Source organism: Botrytis porri, assembly GCF_014898465.1.
Source record: "Botrytis porri strain MUCL 3234 chromosome Unknown BPOR_006, whole genome shotgun sequence".
Classification (NCBI taxonomy): Eukaryota; Fungi; Ascomycota; class Leotiomycetes; order Helotiales; family Sclerotiniaceae; genus Botrytis; species Botrytis porri.
Window position 1 is genome coordinate 175,204 of NW_024066080.1, and position 22,559 is coordinate 197,762.

The 22,559-nt window shown below is 40.5% G+C and overlaps 5 protein-coding genes across 5 annotated transcripts; 2 read left to right on the forward strand and 3 right to left on the reverse strand.

Moving 5' to 3' along the window:
- Positions 1 to 77: 77 nt before the first annotated feature.
- Positions 78 to 1,679, reverse strand: EAF01_004596 (uncharacterized protein; the record flags this gene model as incomplete). The annotated part of the gene is made up of 1 exon (XM_038912850.1): positions 78 to 1,679. The coding sequence occupies one exon, from the start codon at positions 1,677 to 1,679 to the stop codon at positions 78 to 80; it is 1,602 nt and encodes a 533-aa protein (XP_038770936.1).
- Positions 1,680 to 13,725: 12,046 nt separating this feature from the next.
- Positions 13,726 to 14,058, reverse strand: EAF01_004597 (uncharacterized protein; the record flags this gene model as incomplete). The annotated part of the gene is made up of 1 exon (XM_038912851.1): positions 13,726 to 14,058. One exon carries the CDS (start codon positions 14,056 to 14,058, stop codon positions 13,726 to 13,728), a length of 333 nt encoding a protein of 110 aa, XP_038770937.1.
- Positions 14,059 to 15,618: 1,560 nt separating this feature from the next.
- On the forward strand, positions 15,619 to 16,032 carry EAF01_004598 (uncharacterized protein; the record flags this gene model as incomplete). The annotated part of the gene is made up of 1 exon (XM_038912852.1): positions 15,619 to 16,032. The coding sequence occupies one exon, from the start codon at positions 15,619 to 15,621 to the stop codon at positions 16,030 to 16,032; it is 414 nt and encodes a 137-aa protein (XP_038770938.1).
- A 598-nt stretch (positions 16,033 to 16,630) lies between these two features.
- Positions 16,631 to 17,428, reverse strand: EAF01_004599 (uncharacterized protein; the record flags this gene model as incomplete). The annotated part of the gene is made up of 1 exon (XM_038912853.1): positions 16,631 to 17,428. One exon carries the CDS (start codon positions 17,426 to 17,428, stop codon positions 16,631 to 16,633), a length of 798 nt encoding a protein of 265 aa, XP_038770939.1.
- A 2,636-nt stretch (positions 17,429 to 20,064) lies between these two features.
- Positions 20,065 to 21,760, forward strand: EAF01_004600 (uncharacterized protein; the record flags this gene model as incomplete). The annotated part of the gene is made up of 5 exons (XM_038912854.1): positions 20,065 to 20,208; positions 20,265 to 20,491; positions 20,545 to 20,687; positions 20,742 to 20,836; positions 20,897 to 21,760. The coding sequence occupies 5 exons, from the start codon at positions 20,065 to 20,067 to the stop codon at positions 21,758 to 21,760; spliced, it is 1,473 nt and encodes a 490-aa protein (XP_038770940.1).
- Positions 21,761 to 22,559: the final 799 nt, after the last annotated feature.

Consider the following 22,559-nt stretch of genomic DNA (forward strand, 5'->3'; position numbering starts at 1 on the left):
CTCATCAATACGATCAGTAGCATCGAACTTCATAGCCGCATTGGAAATTACAGGTATATAGATAATTCTCTTTCATTTTATATCTTTACTCGCTTAGACGGATTATTGCTGTCAGTTTCCAAGCTTTTTCGAGAAACAGCCGTGGTCATACTAGCACCCGGCTTGCCAAATTCTATAAATACATTAACAATACAAAGACTTTTCTGAAGCTCATACTCGTCTTTGTTATATCCAGGGTGTAGAGCAACCGCGCGAGCAATATCACCTAGCTTTATAAAATCATTTACCAATGACGAAGTCATCTCGGCGCCATAGTGAACTTCATTAGCCCATTTAATCAGCTCAGCTATATCTGAGATAAGCCATCGATTTCTCTTCTCATATAACTCGAGAGTGTTGTCGGAATCAAATGGGTTGTAGAACAATAGCGCAGAACACCAGGGTACAATAGCATCAAATACTTTAGTATTAGATGTACGGATACAATTACCCAGAATTGTTAGCTTAGTATTTAAACGTTTGTGTTTGTATACATTTGAGTTTATCAGCCTTGCTCTGTGTATCCAGTTCACAAACTTCGACTTAAGTATCTTTGAAATTGCTTGCTGATTTGGTTGTTCTTGAGAATTCAAGTTAACGAGATGTTCTTCGTTTGAGTTTATGTTGCAGTTCGTTGCGATATATCTCGAACTCTCTACCACATGTCTTAACTGTTCTTCGATATCGTGCAACTCTTCGATACTAGGACAGGAGATGTCACGCGGCTGTGAAAGGTTCGGGCTAATTGGAGTACGAGTCGGTTCTTCGATGCTAGGAGAGAAGATGCCATGCAGCACCGGTGCAGGGCTCGGGCTAATTCGAGTAGGAGTTGGTGTTTCCGCAATCACCATTTCGATAGTATTGATTGATGGGGTTTGCTGTTCCAAAATGGTTGGCGGTGACTGGGGAACCTGCACTTCCGGAATCAACTGATCATTCTCGGTATATACTGGTGGTAGTGATGTTGGGTCAAATTCACTCCATTCCACTAATTCAGGTGCACATCGAATATACATTTCCTTCATGTTGGGTTTGTGTAGGTTGGTAGGACTACCAGTTTCGCTTAAGCGATTGCGAACCTCTTGTATACCTACCAGCGCATAATCATTTGGCTTGATATATACGGTGAAGGTTTTCGTCCTAGATAGAGATTCGAGGCCACAAATCAATTTGGTTGAGCTTGTGTTCCGTGGCTTAATAGTTGTACTCTTTTTCTTCATAACGATGAACCCATTTGTAGACAGATCGAATTGTATACGGAAAACAGATACTGAATCGCTAATTTCAGCCTCATGAATAGCAGAAGCATCGATATGAGATAACTCATCGATATTCGATATTAAACAAGGTTCGGAAGGATCTGCGAAGTTGGCATTTGGAGGAACAACCAATAACATCTCCATTTCCTGTTTGTTGCCTGAAAGTGTAATAGATACTTTAAGGGAAAAATGAACATGGATATATCCTTCTGTATCATAATATACAGCTAGGCAAAATTTGAGATTCTGCTTGTTCTGATTCAAACGGGAACCTAATGTACAAGATGTACCTGATTGATCTTCCCATTTTACAAATACTCTCTCGCAGAGGAGACGTTGAAGCTTGAGTTTCTCAATGAGAATCTCAGTCGGATTCGACATGATTTGCCCCTGTAACTATAATTAGCGATAAACATACTAGCCCACACTTTACGTGCGATTCCCAACCCACCCAGGCTATAGAGCAGCCTTGACTCTTGGGGAAAAAATAAGGTATAGGAGTGATCTTAAACCTCACGTAAATTGTATTGGAGTAGATACTGAAGGACTACCACTAGCAGGGTTGATCCAAGCAACAGATACTGAAGAACTATCACAGCAGGACGGTTCGAAGCAGCAGATACTGAAGAACTATCACAGCAGGACGGTTCGAAGCAGCAGATACTAAAAACTATCACAACAGGATGGTTCTAAACAGTAGATACTAAGAACTATCACAGCAGGACGGTTCGAAGCAGCAGATACTAAGAACTATCACAGCAGGATGGTTCGAAGCAGCAGATACTGAAGAACTATCACAGCAGGACGGTTCGAAGCAGCAGATACTAAGAACTATCACAGCAGGATGGTTCTAAACAGTAGATACTAAGAACTATCACAGCAGGACGGTTCGAAGCAGCAGATACTAAGAACTATCACAGCAGGATGGTTCGAAGCAGCAGATACTGAAGAACTATCACAGCAGGACGGTTCGAAGCAGCAGATACTAAGAACTATCACAGCAGGATGGTTCTAAACAGTAGATACTAAGAACTATCACAGCAGGACGGTTCGAAGCAGCAGATACTAAGAACTATCACAGCAGGACGGTTCGAAACAGCAGATACTGAAGAACTATCACAGCAGGACGGTTCGAAGCAGCAGATACTGAAGGACTAACAGTGGCAGGGAGGTTCTAAGCAGCAGATATCGTGGAATACAACTCTTGTTGACAATATAATGTAGCAGCGATTTTGATTCGTGATAGCTGTTCCGCGATGGAGATGGACGAATATAGAGATAGCGATAGAAAGGAAGTGGCTATATAGTCGTAATAGAAGATAGAGGAATATAGAGATGGTGATCGAAATGGAGCGACCGAGGGATATAGAGACGGTGATGGATGGAGCGACCGAGGGATATAGAGACGGTGATGGATGGAGCGACCGAGGGATATAGAGACGGTGATGGATGGAGCGACCGAGGGATATAGAGATGGTGATGGATGGAGCGACCGAGGAATATAGAGATGGTGATGGAAATGGTGCGACCGAAGGATATAAAGATGAGTTTATGAAAATGGAAATAGAAGGATATGATACAAGATGGTGATATGGAGATGGTGATGAAAATGGAAATAGAGGGAATAAAGAGGTATAAAGATAACGATAGAAAGGGAAATAGAAGTGAGACGAATGTAGAGACGGTGAAGAATAAAGGGAAAAGAGTTTTGGCCAGCGAACTAAAGCAGACTAATAAGCGAGACCTATACAGAAAAACTTGGTTATACCGGACTGAAATTTTCGACCAATGAAATCCGGTATAAAGAAGATTCCGGTATAAAAAATGGTGGCCCAAGCTTTCTAACCAAAATTTATATCCGATTTCAGCTCTAAACCCCGATATTTTCGAGAAAATATCATGTGATAATAGCCTTTCAAGCTTACTCATCCAAAATATAACTTATTCAGTCAAAATATAGCTTATTCAGCCAAATTGACCACCAAAATTTACCGGAATTTAGTCAATTTAGTCCGGTATACCGGTTTTCATCAAAATTCCGGTATTCCCATATAAATTTAGGAAAAGTGTTACAACGGATTAGTAACAGGCTGTAGAATCACCAACGTATAGGCTATAATGGTACTATAAGCCTCGGTGATTCAGCTGCAGTATACCGGGGGACGCTAGGCACCCAGGAGAGCCTCAGGCACGTATATAGTATTAGTCATAGTATACCCTAGAAACATAGGACATAGTTCCCAGGACAATAGGTCCTAGGAAAGACAGAACACAGTAAGCAAGAAGGCTTCACTAGGATTAGTAATGTCCCAGGGGATTAGCCCCAGGACAAAAGAATAAGCTAGGACACCAAGAGTCACGGGATTAGTGTCCCGTGATGGACAGCTCAGGAACGACAGCGCTCCAGGAGCGCCCGGCTGTCCCAGCTGTCCAAGTAGGACGAAGATCTATATAAGGGAATGGGTTTCATTACAATGTAGAGCTTCGTGCTCAAGATCAATCATTAGTTTCATACTATAGTTACGAGAATTGCAACCAGTTACAACCTTATTGAATTCCTACTTGAAGTCTAGTCTAAACCACCTCGAGAGATCTCTAGACACTTCCACGTGACCCTAGAGGCAGCTCCCGTAACAGATTATTAATAATCGATTTCTTTCACTTTATACTATATTAAACTCTATACTATATTATTGTATTATTATACCTTTTATTTTTATATTTAAAATCCTTTTATTATACTCTCAAAGCTCTTTCTTATTAATTTGTTAAATTAATTTAAAGGTTATAATAACCAGCTCTTTTCAACTATCTGTTACAACGGTATTCAACATACTGCGTCACATGGCCAAACGGTCATATGATAAACCTAAAGGATCTAGAGGATTGAAGAATAAATGTCTAGATTTATAAGATCTAAAGGATTCAAGTAGAATAAAGCCTTATAGTTCTATAAAGAACAAAGGTCTATATAAGGAATAGGGTTTCTTTATATATAGAGCTTTGTACTCTAGAATAATTATTAATTTCATTACTATAATTATGAAAATTACAACCAGTTATAATCTTATTGAATTCCTACTTAAAGTTTAGTCTAAACCACCTCGAGAGAACTCTAGACACTTCTACATGACCCTAGAGGCAGCTCCCGTAACACTATCTTAATAATAATAATAACAATAATAACATTATATTCGAAGATATATTCTTTCTAATACATAACATATTAATTAATAATAAGAGTTTATACCAAAATTTAATCAATTCAATCTAATATTTTAGTTTTTATTGAAATTCCAATATTCTCATATAAATTTCGAAAAAAACCATAAAAAATCCGGTATATCCTAGTTCGGTATAGTCAAGTTCTACTGTACATGAAAGCATAATTGACTTGTAGATTACTACAGAAAAACTTGGTTATACCGGACTGGGATATACCGGACTTTTTTTCCATCTTTTTGTTACGGGAGCTGCCTCTAGGGTCACGTGGAAGTGTCTAGAGATCTCTCGAGGTGGTTTAGACTAGACTTCAAGTAGGAATTCAATAAGGTTGTAACTGGTTGCAATTCTCGTAACTATAGTATGAAACTAATGATTGATCTTGAGCACGAAGCTCTACATTGTAATGAAATCCCATTCCCTTATATAGACCTTCGTACTGTACTGGAGCGTTCAGGACCTAGAGAGGTCCTGGACCTTTGGTCTGTATGGACCTACATTCCGTTATGCCTGTCATGCAGGGTCCATCACGTGCTAAGAGTATGTGACGCGGTACCAAGGATGGACCGGCGTAACACTATATCATTAAGTGGTCTATTTCAAAATACACTAATATTAAGCTTTTTCTAATATTTATATTTTAATAACTAAACATTATTTTATTAAAAAAAAGGTATTAAATAATAATAAAAAATTTAAAAAAAAAAATCTAGTTTTTATATAAATATTTTCATTATATTTTTAAAAAAATCAAAATTGTTACGATTTTCATTACAAAAATATCATTTTAATAATAATTCATATATCAATTTGGATTTTCTAAAACAAATTAGATTTTTATAATATTTATATAATTAAATATTCTAATTTCAATTTTAAAAAATTCTATTAATAAATAAAGAAAATACATGATTACGTACAGACGAATTTTATATGTATTTTAAAGTGGGCCACTCGATGATATAGGCCACTCGGTGTTAAACTATGTTAAATAATATTCTATATTTTAAAACTATAGAATTTTGAAAAAAGCTTTTTAAATATAAAGATAAACTTTTATTATTTGATAAAAGGAAGATTTAATTAATTAGCTTTATTAACGGTTTCAAGAAATATAATTTTATATAAAAAAAATATCGATTTAATAAGGATACTTTTATAAAGGTGGGCTTTAAAATAAATATTATAATGAAAGAGATATAATGTGTTATAGTTTAATATAATTTAGATAATATCTACAATTATAATAAAATAGATATCTTTTAGAAAAACAGATTAAATCGTATGCTTTCTATATTCGAATTTATTAATAGAAAGAAGGAAAAAGTTCAATTTACAACACTTCTTATTAATAACTCTACAAACATTTATAAGCTTTTTCTATAAATTATTAGGAAAGTATATATTCTATAAATATTTAGAAAAATAGGATTAACTACTCTTAATAGTTTAGAAATGAAATATCGATTAAATTCGAAGTTCTAAATGAATAATAATATATTTTCTGAATATCTTATATAATTTAATAACATTATAAAACAATAGAATAAAAAAGCATTACTTATTATAAACAACCTTTTGATATACAAATTAATTACGAATATTCTAATTAATATAGATAAGTTATATAATACAAAGATTATATGATTATTTTTAAATTTTATATTTAAATATTAACCTTTTAGTTAAAGTATTATATAAAATTAAAAGCTTTATTTATAATATCAATCTATTAGATTTATAGTTGAATACTTTAATAACAATTTGAACTATTTTAAAAAGCTTAATATTCTATAAATAATTCGATAGGGTATATTAGCTTAAACAGATATCAAAAGCTATATTATTTCAAATTGTTAGGATAAATTACAATGTATTAATCTAAAATTGTAATCTATAATATCATCAATAATATAACAAGGTTCTAAAAAAGCTTTAAAGTTTTTATACTTCACTTTAATATGTTTGAAGTATTAAGGCATCATAATTAGTATATCAAATATATAAGAATATATTTCATCTTATTTAGAATATATTATTAAGAATAACAATAATCTGGATATTCTAATTAATAATATTATTTAAACTAAAAAGATAATTAAGAAGAATAAAGAGGATGAAAAAATAGAAAGAGAAATAAAGCTTCCTATTAATTATTTTCAAGCTTTTGAAACTATTTAGATTTTAGTTAAATATGAAGAATAATAAGGTATTCTTAATATTAGATTAGATTAATTAAAAGTTTATAAAAAAGAAAATATGAAATAGAGTGTTACGGGAGCTACCTCTAGGGTCACATGGAAGTGTCTAGAGATCTCTCGAGGTGGTTTAGACTAAACTTCAAGTAGGAATTCAATAAGGTTGTAACTGGTTGCAATTCTCGTAACTATAGTATGAAACTAATGATTGATCTTGAGCACGAAGCTCTACATTGTAATGAAACCCATTCTTTATATAGACCTTCGTTCCTTGTTGTCCCATTGATCCCATCGTGTCCCACCAGGTGGGAGCAGTGGGATCCAGTGGGAATCTCTAATCCCGTGACTTTCTGATCAGGTGACTCGGTATGTTAGATGTCGTCGTAACACTATCCCCTTCCTAGCTTAGCGCTTGTCCCAAGCGTTTATAAAGTGAGTTTCCCCCACTTGATTAATTCCGTAGTGCCTTCCTTTCTGTTTGTTATGATGTCCGTTATTCGTTCTTCAAAATCTGTTGTTAGTTGTAAAAATATTTATTTTCGTTCTAAAGACAAAGGTGTCATTATGTCTTACAAGTGTAGTCGCTGTTTGGAGAAGAACCTTGAGTGTCGGGTGCTTCCAAATGCTGTGCGCTGTGGTGAATGTATAAAGAGTGTGGGCAGTGATCGTTGTGATGTGTATGGCCACTCTGCGGGCGATTGGTCTCGTGTTAATTCTGAGGAAGAGCGTCTTGAGTTCGAGGAGGAGAAGGCTGCGAATGCTATGGCTGAAGCAGCTGCTCGGCTGGCTCCTGCGAAGGCAGAAGCGTGTTTTGCGGGAAAAGGCTGGCAAAATGCTTCAACATGACCTTCGTACTATTGAAGCTCTTGAAGAGTTTGAGGCTGAGGAACAGCGATTGGAAAATGAGCGTATTGAGAAGGAAAAGGAGTTGGCGTCTGTCTCTGCTGCTGGCCCTAGCGACGGTTCCTTTGTTTTCGATTCTTCTTCTTTGGACCCTTCGATCCTGGCTTCAATGGATTCTCCTTCCTTCTGGGCAAATCCGGATATTGCTGGTGGAACGCCTCCAACTTCTCAGGGCAGTTGAGGTTTGTTCTTGGTTCCCATGAATTTTCGGTGTGTGGATAATCTAACCATTTGATTAAATATTTGATTGTGCCTCTGACGTATTTACAATCTAGTATTGTTTCGACATCGTATATGGCGTTCGGGTTGACTGGTTCGATTTCCGTTAATGGCGCATTCGGCGCTCCTGGTGGTGCTGGTTCGAGCAAGGATATGTGGAATACTGGGTGGATGTTCATCGTGTCTGGTAGTTTTAACCGATAATTGACGGTTCCTATTACCTTATCAATCTTGAATGGTCCTAGTTTCCTGTGGTCGAGTTTATTGCTTGGTCTTTTGGTTTCAATGTTTCGTCGTAGCAAGTAAACTTTATCCCCCTCTTTAAGCGTAGGTTCCATACTACGTTTCGTATTGTAGTACGCTGCTGTTCTGGATGATATGAATCTTAGATCAAGAGCAAGCTGTTCTTGTAAATCTTTTAACTGTTCGACTTGTATTATTGCTGATTCGGCATTGACTTCTTGTGGTATCGGTGTTTGATATGCTTTAGGATTAAACCCAAAGTTAGCGCGTGCTGGTGTTATCTTTGTGGTTTCCGTTTCCGATGTGTTATATGCGAACTGTGCCATAGGTAATAGTTCTACCCAATTGTCTTGTCGATAATTTACATAGCATCTAAGATATGCTTCCATTGTCTGATTGGTCCTTTCTGTTTGACCGTCTGTCTGTGGGTGGAAAGCTGTCGACAGCTTTCTTTTAATACCCATTAGTGCTAATAGGGTAGTCCAGAATTTCGAGGTAAAGAGCTTGTCTCTATCCGAGATTATCTCATCTGGTACTCCATGTATGCTTACTATGACCCTGAAGAATACATATGCTAGTTGTTCAGCAGTCCATGTTTCTTTGAATGGTATCATGTATGCGAATTTTGTTAATCTGTCTACTACGTTGAGTATTGCGTCGTACTCAATCGCCGTGGTAGGGTCCTTTGAGAGTGGTAGTTTGACCACAAAGTCCCATATAATGGACTTCCATGGCTGAGAAGGCATGTCTGGGGTCTGGAGCTGACCATACGGAGCGTGTCTAGAGGACTTATTCCGTATGCAGGTATCGCAATTTCCAACAACTTCTTCAACTATCGTTCTCATTCGTGGGAAGTAACTGATTTCCCGTAATCTTGCGAATGTTCTCGCGATTCCCTGATGTCCATGTGCCGGCAACCCGTGTTGTTCCGTCACGAATTCCTTAGTCATTCGACTAGGAATGTATACTTTTCCGTGGAAGTATATGATCTCGTTTTCTATCGTGAATCCTGGTTCTATTGTCTTGCGTATGCGTATAGCTGTAGCATCCTTGTCGTAATGTGATTGGATTTGACTCCTGAGATGGTTGTCTTCCAATATATGAGTAGCTGCAAGCTGTGGTGCATTGTAAACCAGTGATTCGCCTTCTTTCTTGAATATAGCGTACGATTCGTACGACTTATTTTCTTGATATTCTGGTTTTCGGCTAAGAGCGTCGGCTCTAGCGTTTTCTGATCCTTTGACATATGAAATCTTAAAATTGTAGTTGGCCATGGTTTCCGACCATCTGACCTGTCGTCTGTTTAACTGCTTCGTTGTGGTGAAGTAAACCAAGTTCTTATGATCCGTATACACCTGTACTGTGTATTTTGATCCTTCCAAATATACTCGCCATTCTCTAAATGCGTCGACTATCGCCAGTAATTCTTTGTCATATATTTCGTAGTTCAATTCGGCTGGTGATAGCTTTCGAGAGTAGAATGCGATTGGTTGCTATTTCTCATTTTGACCTGGTTGGCTCAACACTGCGCCTATAGCAAAATCTGAGGAGTCCGTTTCCACTATGATTTGCTTATCAGGATCGAATGTCAACAGTATTGGCTCCTCGGCCACTGCCTGTTTGAGCGTTTCGAAGGACTCCTGCGCCTTGGCGGTCCATTCGAAGCTTCCTTGATCTTTTCTGGTTAACGTGGTCAAGGGTGTAGTAATTCCTGAATAACCCTTGATAAATCTTCGGTAGAAGTTGACAAATCCCAAAAAGGATTGTACTTCCTTAATGGTGTTTGGCTGCTTCCATTCAAGCACTGCCTTGACCTTATCCTTGCTCATTTTGAGCCCTTGGCTTGATACGGTGAATCCTAGGAACTCTGTTTCCGTAACGTGGAATTCACATTTGCTTGGTTTACACAGCAAATCGGCTTTAGCTAAGCTTTCAAGAATGTTGCTGACATCTTTGATGTGTTGGACCTCGTTGTTTGAATATACTAGGATGTCGTCCAAGTAGCATATACAATAGGTGTCCAAGTATTGCGACAGCACATTGTTCATAAGTCTCATGAAAGTAGCTGGTGCGTTCGTTAGCCCGAATGGCATAACTTGATATTCGTATAGCCCGTATCTTGTCTTAAAAGCGGTTTTCCATTCCTCGCCTTTCTTCATTCTAATCAAGTGGTACCCGTTTCGTAGGTCCATCTTGGTGAATATTGTTGCTCCGCCTAACCGATCTCTTAATTCCGTAGCTAATGGAAGTGGATATCGATCTTTCTTTGTAAGCGTGTTGAGCTTTCTGTAGTCCACAACTAGTCTCTTAGTACCATCTTTCTTAGGTACCCACATAGTTGGACTTGCCACTTGGGACGTGGATTCTCTGATCCATCCCTTGGCCAAATTGTCGTCGATATATTCTTTGAGCGTCTTTAGCTCATCGGCTGACATTGAATAAATTGGGGTGTGCACAGGCATCTTGCCTTCCTCCAATATTATTTCATGATCCCATGGCTTGTGGTCTGGCAAAGCCTCATGGATCCCTGGTTCCTTGAACACATGTTCGTATTTCTTGTACTGTTCTGGTATCATAGGCTCTTCTGCCTTGATTGCGATTTCCTGCCGTGTCGTTGGCTTCTGCATTTGTAGAGGAGGTGTACTGGCCTTCGCTCTTAATGGAGGACCCTGGACTGGGTGTCCTACGTCACCGAAGTTGTTCGCGTTCAACTCCCCTTGGCGCGTGTTACGTCTCGCGGACGCCTCTAGCGTGTCTCCTTGACCGCATTTGCACTGATCAAAGGTCACTGTCTCTTGTGACCAATCTATCTTAGGATTGTGTGCCTTCAACCATGGCATCCCTAAGATGATCTGTTGTTGGCCCAATGGCACAACGTCAAGCTGTATAACCTCTGAATGTTGGGTTATGTTCATTTGTACTGGTCGTGTCTCCTGTGAAACGTTCCCGTCAGATCCTGCTAGTTGTCCGTCAACTAACTGCAATTGGTAGGGTTTTTGTTTCTTCTGGAGTGGAACTCCCAAGTACTTTGCAGCTTCTGGTGCAATAAAGTTTCCTGTAGCCCCTGAATCTATCATGGCTTGCTGTATTTGTCCGTTTATTTTGACCTTGCAGTATATCTGTCCTGCTTGTCCTGTAGCATTCAATTGCTGGGTAACTTGTTTTTTGTCTGTTTCGTTGGATTGTTGGTTTCTTGTCTTTCTTTTCTTGGGGAACCATCCGGTTGCTTCTTTATCTGATCGATGGATTCCGCAGAATTCATCATAGCAAGCAGTCCAGCTCATCATCGCGTGATCTGCTGGTATCTCTTCCTTAATACATTCTTCCGTTACCGATGGTGATGGGGTTCGGTAGTACTCCTGTTCCCACAAGTCTACTGCATTCATACCCTCTTGGTTTCGCGGTAACTCGTCCAATAATTTCCGGAATTCTTCACTGGTGAAGGTCTCAGTTTCTTCGGTCTTAGCTGGATGTTCCTGGGATACAAAGGTAGCGTTAAGTTGGCCTTTGCCGAACTTGGGTTTGAAGTTGCCTTTCTTTCCTCCTGTCTTCTTACTTCGGCAATCCGCTGCCCGGTGCCCTGCTTTTCCACATTCAAAGCATAAGTTGTTTTCTCGCCTTCGTCTTTTCTCTGGGTCATCATTCCCGTTTCTATGGTGCGTAGCGTCTAGTTCCATAGGGTCCCCGTAACTCTGTGTACTGTAACGTGGTCTACCCTCATTCTTGCGGTAGCGCCCTTGCCTATGATTTGTCTGAGGCTTGTATGATCGTTGGGTTTGTTTGTACCTGTATAGGCGGTCATCGGCATCGATGGAGCTTTTGGTTAGTCCGTTCAAGTCATCGTCCTCCCCTTCCCTATCAAGTTCCAAACGTACTTCTGGTTTGAGTCCTTTACGGTAATGACTCATGATGGCGACCTTGTCCCATTTAGTTGTCCCCGCATATCTTCGGAACTCCGTAGCATACTTCAATGCCGATCCTGTCTGCTTGAGGTTGAAGATCTTATCTTCCGCTACCTCTAGCTCATTGGAGTTCCCGAAGATTCTACGAATCTCTGTCTTAAATCCTTCAAAACTGTTGAAGATTGTTCGAGTGGGTTGCATGCGATCCTGGTCGTCATGCTCGAAATAGTCTCGTAAATATGGTTGAATCCACTTGCTTGCTTCTCCTCTGAGATATGATACAGCCCATACACTCTTGGATTCCTTTTTGGTGAACTTGTCTTCGTTGAATCTGAAGTAGATTTCAAGTTGTAAGAGGAAGGTGTCGAGTTCCTGTCGACTTCCTTGGTATTTGTCTGGTAAGGCAATCTTGAGTGTTTCGTTGATGGTAATTTCCTTGGGAGCGTCGGTCATCTCGACATCGTCGGTGTCGGGTGCTTGTGCCTGACTGCTCGCGGATGTATTGGTGGGTGCCATATCGTCGGTTGGTATTGAATTGGTACTTGAAGCAGAAATGGTGCTCAAAGTGTTACGGGAGCTACCTCTAGGGTCACATGGAAGTGTCTAGAGATCTCTCGAGGTGGTTTAGACTAAACTTCAAGTAGGAATTCAATAAGGTTGTAACTGGTTGCAATTCTCGTAACTATAGTATGAAACTAATGATTGATCTTGAGCACGAAGCTCTACATTGTAATGAAACCCATTCTTTATATAGACCTTCGTTCCTTGTTGTCCCATTGATCCCATCGTGTCCCACCAGGTGGGAGCAGTGGGATCCAGTGGGAATCTCTAATCCCGTGACTTTCTGATCAGGTGACTCGGTATGTTAGATGTCGTCGTAACATAGAGCTTAAATTGAATTAAAAAAGAATGTAAGAAATTATATTAGATTATTTTAATATAAAATGAAGTTGATAATTTTGAGTTACAAAATATTAATACCTTGATACCTTATTATTTTTATACCAAAATCTTATTTATATTAGATTTGATTAATTAATTTTTTTATTCCGGTATAGTCAAGTTCTACTGTAATAATAATTGTTTCTGAAAGTTGTATTCCGAGAACGTATTAAACTCTTAAAATACAAAATATATTAATTAATATTCTATAATTATGTTGTTGGTATTATAAAGATGATAGGATTACTATTATTTGTATTATTATTATTTATGTTCAAGAATAATTTTATTGTATGTACTGTACGGTAATAAGGAATATCTAAATTGGGAATGATACTCTCGGCTGATGTTGTGCTGGGACGTGGAGGATTGGGCATCCCGTCCGCTCTGCTATACACAAGCTTCAGATCGGTGGATTAGCAGTTGGGTGGGTGACCACCAGCAAATCTCCACTATTGCACGTTTCTTTTTGCATTTTTGACGTCTGAGGAAGGGCATCTCTTTTGCGGTTCTTGGTTCCAAGGTTGCTTTAGATGACCATTTCGAAACATACAAAGCCGGTGAACCAACAATTTGTCTTGGCATTGAGAGAGTCTTCCAGCATTTGTATTTTTGTTTCGGTTATCCTCGACGTTGATATCCTGAAGGCCAAGATGGCATCGGAAAGTTTTTAATATTGGTCTTTGGCAAGCATTTGCTTCATCCCAATAACCCACTGATTTATCACCGGCAATCAAGATCCACCCATTGTGCAGCCCATGTCTCATCAAGTATTCCTGCTTCTTGATACAGATCTCATTAGTATGGTTTCCCATACCATGGATCTCCCCATCTATCTGTATTCTTGCCCGAGTTACTGTGGATGGCTCTCAAAGGCAGACTGGGAATGTACCATGTTCGAGGATCTTTGCCTAGCCTATGCTTTGGTCTAGTGTCCTGGAGTCCTGGAGATTCTAGTACAAGGGCATGTTGTGCTTGTAGATATCGAGACTGCGACGATGAGTAGGAAATATTGGAGTATCGAAGAAGTCCAAGGGGAAAGATGAATGGTATATTTGTTGTAGCTGTGCATGTTGTTAACGTCCAGCAATGATTGTATTCGATGGTTATTCTTGTGACTGGGGCCTCCATGCAAACGATGTGAACAGCTTATGAAACTATTTGTGACGAAATTGGTCTTTTTGTGCATCAAAGTCCGAAGTTGCCGGAATCCACTGTGGTGAATTGTGCTTTGTTATCTGTTCGGGTCTTCAAAACTGGGTGAATACACAACTCTGCTGATAACAAACCCATGAGTGATCAGGACTGATGAAGAGAACAAAAGATTACTCTCTAGGAAAGCTTTCACCATTCAATACCTAGTGACATCTTGAAATTCGGCAGAGGAAGAGGAAGTGAACGTTTGCATCAAAAGCACAGAATGAAGTCCTAGTACAAGCATTAGTGCACTGGTCACTAGGCACCCCCTATCTCGAAACCAAAATAGCTTTTAGAGAATTGAACGTAGCAGACGTTGGAGGGAAGAGAATTCGCGAAGGCCGCCTTGAGCAAGAGCATGTCCCTCTCACTGAAACTTTCAAATTGTGTTGTTGGATTTCCCGAGTCGACTCAGATTTCCGAATTTATCCCAATGCCAAACATTATCTTCGATGTCGCCGACAGGAATAATACTTCCGCATCTTCGTGCTTCCAAATTTGGTGCTGGTGGTGTTGTTGTCGTCGAACAAACAGAAGTTGCGGGGAAATTCCCAGCCACCAAAACCAAAGCCACTCGTGCCACTTCACTTCACTGCAGGTGACTCCCGAGGTTCCCATTCACCACCGCTTGATCTGACAACTCACTCACACCACTCCTCACACAACACAACGCAACACAACGCAACACTCTCACCACATTAAATCATGCGGCATCGCAAATAGCGGGAACTGGTTATTCTTCAACTTCGACCATCCAAGGCAATTGAGCTTGGCAAGCATTGGCAAACATAGAAATCGATGGAACAATCGTTGGAATACGAGGAGATCGGCAGTCCGTACGGTACTTAGTATCTATTTATAAATACACCCGCATCTGACGTAGTCAACAGAGTATGGATCCCGGTGTATCCCTCACTGCCTCCAATTCTCTCGTACTCGCCTTAACCACGAGTGAGACTTACGTTATGTAAATAGATTACTCCAAAGTGATGGAAATGCGGAGGAATAAGCATCAGATTGAGGCGTCCGGAAGATGCACAGGATACCGCTTCGATGCCAAGATCTTCGTACCCGCACAGCCTTGCATATAGCGTGCATATACCGCTGTTCTTCTCGTATTTCTGAGAGGAGACTCTGCTGATGTGGTTGTGAATAGTGTTAATAGATATCATCTGATTGAGGTGCAATGGAGTGTCTCTCGTAATTGTCTATGCCGACAATGCAGTCCTGGTAGATACCCCGCTATCACGAGTTTCGATGGGTAGGCGGAGGCGAGATATACGGAAAATTATCTGGTGGATTATTGGGGCGAAGATGAGGCTGGCGTGAGGGGCTTTGAGGGGTAGAAGATATATAAGACATGATGTGCGCTGTGGTGGAAGATCATTATCAGCATCAACATCTACAGCATTACTTCAGAGTATCACAGATATCCCCAAGAACTTCTACCTTACAAACAAACAATCTTCCTCACCTCAACCACACAAATTCAAAATGCAATTCCCAACTCTCGCTACTCTCCTCACCTTTGCCGTCAGCGCAACCGCCATCACCGTCTCCTACGACGTCGGCTACGACGATGCCAGCCGTTCCCTCGCCGTAGTTTCCTGCTCCGACGGAAGCAACGGACTCCTCACCAAGGGCTACTCTACCCAAGGTTCCCTCAGGAACTACCCCAACATTGGTGGTGCATCCACCATCGCCGGCTGGAACGATGCAAACTGTGGCAACTGCTACCAATTGAGCTATGGAGGAAGAAGCATCAATGTCCTTGCCATTGATCACGCTGCTGCGGGTTTCAACATTGGTCAACAAGCTCTTAATACTTTGACCGGGGGACAGGCAGTTGCTCTCGGAAGAATCGATGCTACTTACACTCAAGTCGATAGAAGTGCTTGTGGATTGTAGATGGTTGATGGATCCTAGAATGCATGCATGGGGATGGGAAATGGAAGATTGGAATAAGGGGTGGTGAAGATGGAGATGGAGATGGTGATCGCATTGGATATGGGAGTAATGGTGTTTATGACGATTAACGAGTATGGTTACGAATATTTTAAAGTAGAGAAATAATGATAATGCAAATTGTGCTACTTAAAAGTTTGCTCCCTCGCGCATTGTGAATGTGATGTACTTCTAAGGATATTCCCCCTTTGGTGCGAGCTATGGAAGCTCGGAATTTCCGGGAAATTAAAGCTTCTGTAGCATGCTGATCAGATGTTGGTTATATCTTACCTTTCATCGATTTCTTTCACATAGACGCGGGCATCTTCTCATGTACATGTAAATGTATCTACATATGATTGGAGTCTATACTAATTATTCCATAATCTAAATGCTATATCTAATGGCGTAATATCTATGGTCCCAAACTCCAACCCAAAACGCCGTCCTATACCCAAATTCTCATGCCAGATTTAGTATCCCTTCAATAAATCAAATCGTACATCATCAGATCTCATCAGATCTCATCTCAACTCATATCCACGTCAATCATCCAATCCCCTCAAGAAACCCTCTTCACAACCGGAATCTTCCCACCCCAAACCTGCCTATGGAAACCCAAGAACACCCTCAACTGTTCTTCAAAATTTCCCATGTATTCCGTATGAGAATACCTACACCTAATTTCCTGCAATCCGTCTAATCTCAACAACCCTCCATAATTCAATTGCTCCCAGCTCTCCGCTCCTCCCTGTCCCTCGTACTCCTCCGCCACTTCCTTACACCTCAATCTTTCCTGGAACTTAAGATGTACATACATCGTATTCTCCCAATCCAAGCCTTCTAACTGCACCATAGTGACTCGCCCCAAAATCCTCCTATCCACCGAATTTAAAAATGCCATCCACTCGACGAAGCGTTTTCGGCCTTTGAAATTCTCCCCGCATAGATCCCCAGCGTGAAAGGAAATGGTGTCAATGAGGGGATTGATACAAATAGGCTGTCTCATGCTTTTGCTGAGGAGAATCCCGCAATTGCCACCGGATCTCCCACGGGATCCGAGAAATTCCGAACGGTAAATGAGAGTGTAGTATAAAAGTGTCTCGGAACGTGATTCGGAGCAGATGGAGAGGGTGATGGGGGGTGGGCAAGAGTGAGCTTGGAGGGGAGTGATGTTGTAGGAGAGGAAGACGGTTCGGGAGGAGGGGAAGAGGGAACGCCAGATTTTGCGTTGAAGTTCCAAGGGGAGGAGAGTGAATTGATGAAATTTCCAAGTGGGTGACGTTGGCTTTTCTGATTTTTTTGAAGCCCTCGATGGGAACCATCCTCTTGGTATCGTGATTGCCTTCGTAATTGACATGGTGACTGATTTTCTCCTTTCCTTGTTAAACATATGGTCGGAATAGTTGGATTTCTCCTGTTATCCAAATTCTGTTATAGTAAATTGAAATCGGAATAGAATCAAAAGAATGTTCAAGTTAGTATAGGTAATGAAAGCAACAAGAATTCCAAACAAGGAAATATGCCCCTGAGAAATTTCCTCCGCAAAATTATCTGAAGTCTCCTAATTGAACTCGAGTCATGGAGGATTTTGCTGACGTCTTTGCGCAATGAATCAGGTTGAGAAGCTAGAAAATTCTAGGTTTTCTTAGTGTTTCCAGCCTTATGTGATGAAACCAAAGTTAAACTTTTCTCTAGGGACGTTGGAAAATTTACCCGATAAACATTGACGATAAAGAAACATAAAAAGGATATACACTCCAGGAGGAAGGAAGTGATATGAAGGATTAAAGCAAAGCGAAATAGCATTCTACGTATGAGAGAGATACATGTGGAAGGATATCTTCTTCACCGCCGTCGTGCGTCTTATACAAACAAGCATATACCTACTCACCGCGCATTCCCACTTGAGATGAGAATTGAAGTTTCGAAAACGAACAATTATTTCGACGTGAAATTCTGAATCTTTCTTTCTGTGATAAAAGAGAATGGAACTCACAAGATTCCTCCTGGCGACAGTGAGGTGTTGATCCTACACTTTGTCAATGAACATTGAATTCAGATGTTTTCATCCCATTTTTTTCGACCGACACTAGAGATGCATCGTATGTATGCGAATCAGAGTCAATCACGTGATACGATTGACTTGGACTGAGTGTTTCCTTCTCAGGGATATCATCATCAAATCAGATACGCAACAAGGATGAAGATAAAGGGAATCACGTGAAAATAATGTGAAAGTCATGTGAGAGTCGTGTGCCATGTCGAGCTGTGCAGGGACATGGTATCAATCCAATAACCCATTCTCAACCCAATCCATTCAACATCACGGCACGGCAACAGACAACAGACAGAAAGGGGTGCTTCTCGACCTTTACATGTTTCAACGAGATAATACAGCTTGAATGAGAATGGGAAGCATTCGGAATCTTGTCTCTTCATCAACATGTCGCTTTACATATTACTACCGACCCAAGCGGGAATGCATTTCTCAATACGATCCACCACGGCATAAAAATTGAATGAAGAAAACACGGAAAATCCAGACTTAAACTCTCTCGTTCGGTGTAGCCGCCCTAACCCTGAGTTACGGCACAGTACAGCTTACTTCTACTTTTGTTTAGAACTTAAGATCGTTTTACTCCACGCGCTCTCGACGACAGGAACGAACTTTTAATATAAAATCCTTCGAAGATGACGAGTTCAATAGATCATTCGTTACCTTTGACTTCCAGCCAGATCGTTCCAGCTAATCGGTTTATCTAAATCTGGTTAGGATTGCGAATAAGATTGGATCTGCTAGGATAGTCAATCTACACGATCGGTTCATCAAGCCCTATGAAAGTAGTTCTTCGTTATGTGATAGGTTGGGTAGTGCGCTATCAAAGGCTTCAAAGGCTTCAAAGCTCAAAGCTCACGATGGTACCTGGAGATCCACCATAATATATGACAGTTGTACGGAGTTGGTATCTTTCAAGCGCAGTCACTGGATACATCGGACGGGAAGGTAGTGATTACTATTCACGAATGAGTGCCCTCATACAATGTTCCGTCCCTGGCTCTCTACATCGCTGGAGCCATTGGCTCTATTCAGCCGCATCCATGAGAAGATGGGTGTTCTCCCACGGTTCTAACCTTGATATGATTATTCGAACTTCTATTCTGGCCTCTCATTGGTTGGTTTTAATCTTTCATAGTTCACCATGCAGGACCCAATCATTCATCCGATCTCCAAGAAGAGACTAGGTCCGGAGAATTGCCTCGGTTTCGGAAGATGACAAGTGGGTCTGTCGTCGATTTCATCTGAAGCTATTCCCATTTCATGGATACATGTTAAAATCTAAGTGGATATTTACAGATGACAGCTCTCCACAAACCATGTCCCTTGATCTTTGGTATCCAATGTACCTCAACAGCACGAGCCACAATACATTCACACCACACCCAGTCATACTTAAATAACATTATCAAATCTTCCTTTGGACCCATTTGCAAAAGGTTCTAGAGGGAAAATAAGACGATATTTGCTGGCAGCCACAAGTATCGTGCCCCAATGATTTATACGATCAATTTTAAAAGTAGATCCTCGCCAAATCTATCCATTCGTGGAGGTACAAGGTTAGGCAACTCTCCGATTGACCAGAATGTCCTTGTCTCATGGTGGCAATTTTCAACAAAAATGGTTGAATGAAACGAGGCTTCATCGATCATATACCATTGATATTGTTTTAAGGATAGAATTTTGAAATTAGTATCTACATGAAATTTGCATTTTACTTCAATGAACCCCAGAACTTGTACTCCCACCTGTTCTTGACTCTCTTTAATTATACTCTTTAACTTTCAAATATACATAACTTTCTATCGTTACACATTATTCTATTGTGCTTAGGTTAGCTTAAAGCTCGGTTGGCAGTGTCATATTCGATGTATTGGTGTTACGAAGTCAACGACTTGCAAAAACCTGGTCATTGGATTTGAAACTGCCCGGATGATATGAGCTGTGCAAATCTCGTCGTGGAGGCATGGACATCTTGGGCCATAGCCGTCGTGTTCATTGCAGTGAGAATCTCTGCACGAGTCTCGAATCTAGGATGGAGACAACTAAAGTTGGATGATGGTTTAATGTTTGCCGCTTTGGTTCGTAGCACTTTGATGCAGTTTGGTTGGGATATAATTCTGACGTGCAGTGACAGTTCGCATATACAGCTGAAGCAACCTCATCATACTACCTCGTGGCTCGCTGGTTAGGCTATTCGAATAGTGGAATGACTGAATTGGAGCGTCAGACTCTTGATCCTCATTCTCTAGAATGGTTGTATCGAGTCAATGGGGCCAAAACTCATATTTGGAATTGGGTAACCTATATTTCGTTGATGTGGTTACTAAAAGCTTGTTGGATCACCTACTACGCTCGTTTGATGTAAGGGTACCTCTTCATCTCGGTATTGTATAGCGACTAACATTGAATTATAGTTCAGCTGCTCAAAAAAGGTCATTGAGACGTATCACTGTAGGATATGTGGTGTTGGGTGTTACATATCTATCAGCTATTCTGGTAGTTTTTTGTAAATGCATGCCAGTGAAGAAGCAATGGCAAATTTATCCAGATCCAGGAAGTGAGTAACTGACATCAAACTTGTTTGAAGGATCTCTCTGATGACAAACCACAGATTCATGTTATTCTGGCCATTCTGTCTTTCAAATGGCTTTCATCATGTCTATTAATACAGTAACACATATGTATATCATGATTATACCTCTTCCCGTACGTCAAAACAACCTAGCCTTACACCATTCCTCTGGAACCATAGCTGACACGTTACAGACAATCCTTGGTACCAAGGGCATGTTATCATATCAAAAGATATTCCTTCTCGTTCTTTACAGTGGAGGATTTCTCGTCACCGTCTTCGGAATCCTACGTGGTGTTTCTATCTTGACCGTAAGTCCTGGCTCCGACGTAACTTTCCCATTCTCGTTTCACCAACCTTCTTCCCCTCCCAAATCTATCCGAAGACTAATCCACCTCGAGACCTTAGGCACAGCCACATCTAGCGGACAATGGTCTCTTCGCGAATCATTTCTCGCAGTTCTAGTAACCAATCTTCCAATCCTCGCTCCAGTCATCAAATGCTTCTCCCAACAAGTCCGTGATCAATCCACGAAAATCTCATCACATACAGGAAGTTCGCCTTTTCGCGAGGAGGAGGTCGAAATGGGCGAATTGAAATTGAATCACGAAAGATCCCGATCGAGAGGGAGAAAACAATCTTTAGTACCCAGGATCAAAGAGATTGGAACTGGGGAATGGGATGATGATGAGATTGTTATGGTTCCCAAAGCTACACTCGGGGGATCTTACATGGGCTGTAGAAGTCCGGCGCCGAGTGAGGATGAGAAGGGAAATTATTTCCAGTCTCGTTCGCACACGTCTACTCCTAATGGCGACGCGAGCTCGAAAGAAGAATTACAACAGCGATTGGACTTAGTACCGAAGAAGGAAAAGAGTAATATGAGAACGACGATTCAAGCGGGCTATGGAAATCATAATCGCTGGAATTGGAGTTGGGATGAGAGGAAAGGTGGAGGGGGGGAGGAGGTAGAAGAGGGTCAGATTAGAGTGGTGCAGGAATTTAGATTCACGAATAGTGCGAGCAGTGTATATGGGGGGCCTGTTGCTGGACGATAGGTTGATGGAGGTTGGGAGAGAAGAAAATGGGCGAAGGGAGGGGCTAAGGGGGACCGAAGACGCAATTATATGATACCCAATGTTAGCATTTTTAAATTTTATCTCGCATCATATTTATTATATCACACTGCATCTCATCTTCATACGTTCAAATATGTATTATGTCTCTAAAGTAGTACTCTTAGTAGATTGAATGGGTTTTAACCTGATTTTTCGGATTGGAAATGGGTATACTCGAAATGAGTGACAGAGATGAAGTAGAATGCAAGCGAAGGAGAAAATTTCTCGCCTCCGCTCCCAAACTGCTAAAGTTGCCTTATCTGGGAAGGAGGAGATTTTTTCACGTTGCTACTTCATTTTGTTTTTATTGTTTGATTGTTTGGATCAAAGATAAAAGCTTTATTTCACAATCTGCTGGGTTCCTACCTGGACGACTTTTGCATACTGATCCAGCGAAGTCGAGGTGGCCAAAAAAGCTGATTCTAGTGAATTTGAATGATGGTAGATGATTATGCGATGTTTTAGATGGTATATGAGTTCTAGACATAATGGGAGAGATAGAACCTGTTTAAGTCGAATGCGGAGAAGATATGCAATTTTTGAGAGGGTCCTGAGAGTATGTTGATTTTGGAGGCTTGGTATGAGGACCTCGGAAAAAAGATTCTTTCAAGTGAATGAAAACAGGGTAGATTTATGTGGAAGGGGAGTTTGTTTACCAATAAAATATGAAGCCGTGGAAATGTCTCACATTTCGAGTCAATTGGGAAGACGTACGTTGATCTTGTGGGGGGGTAGAAAG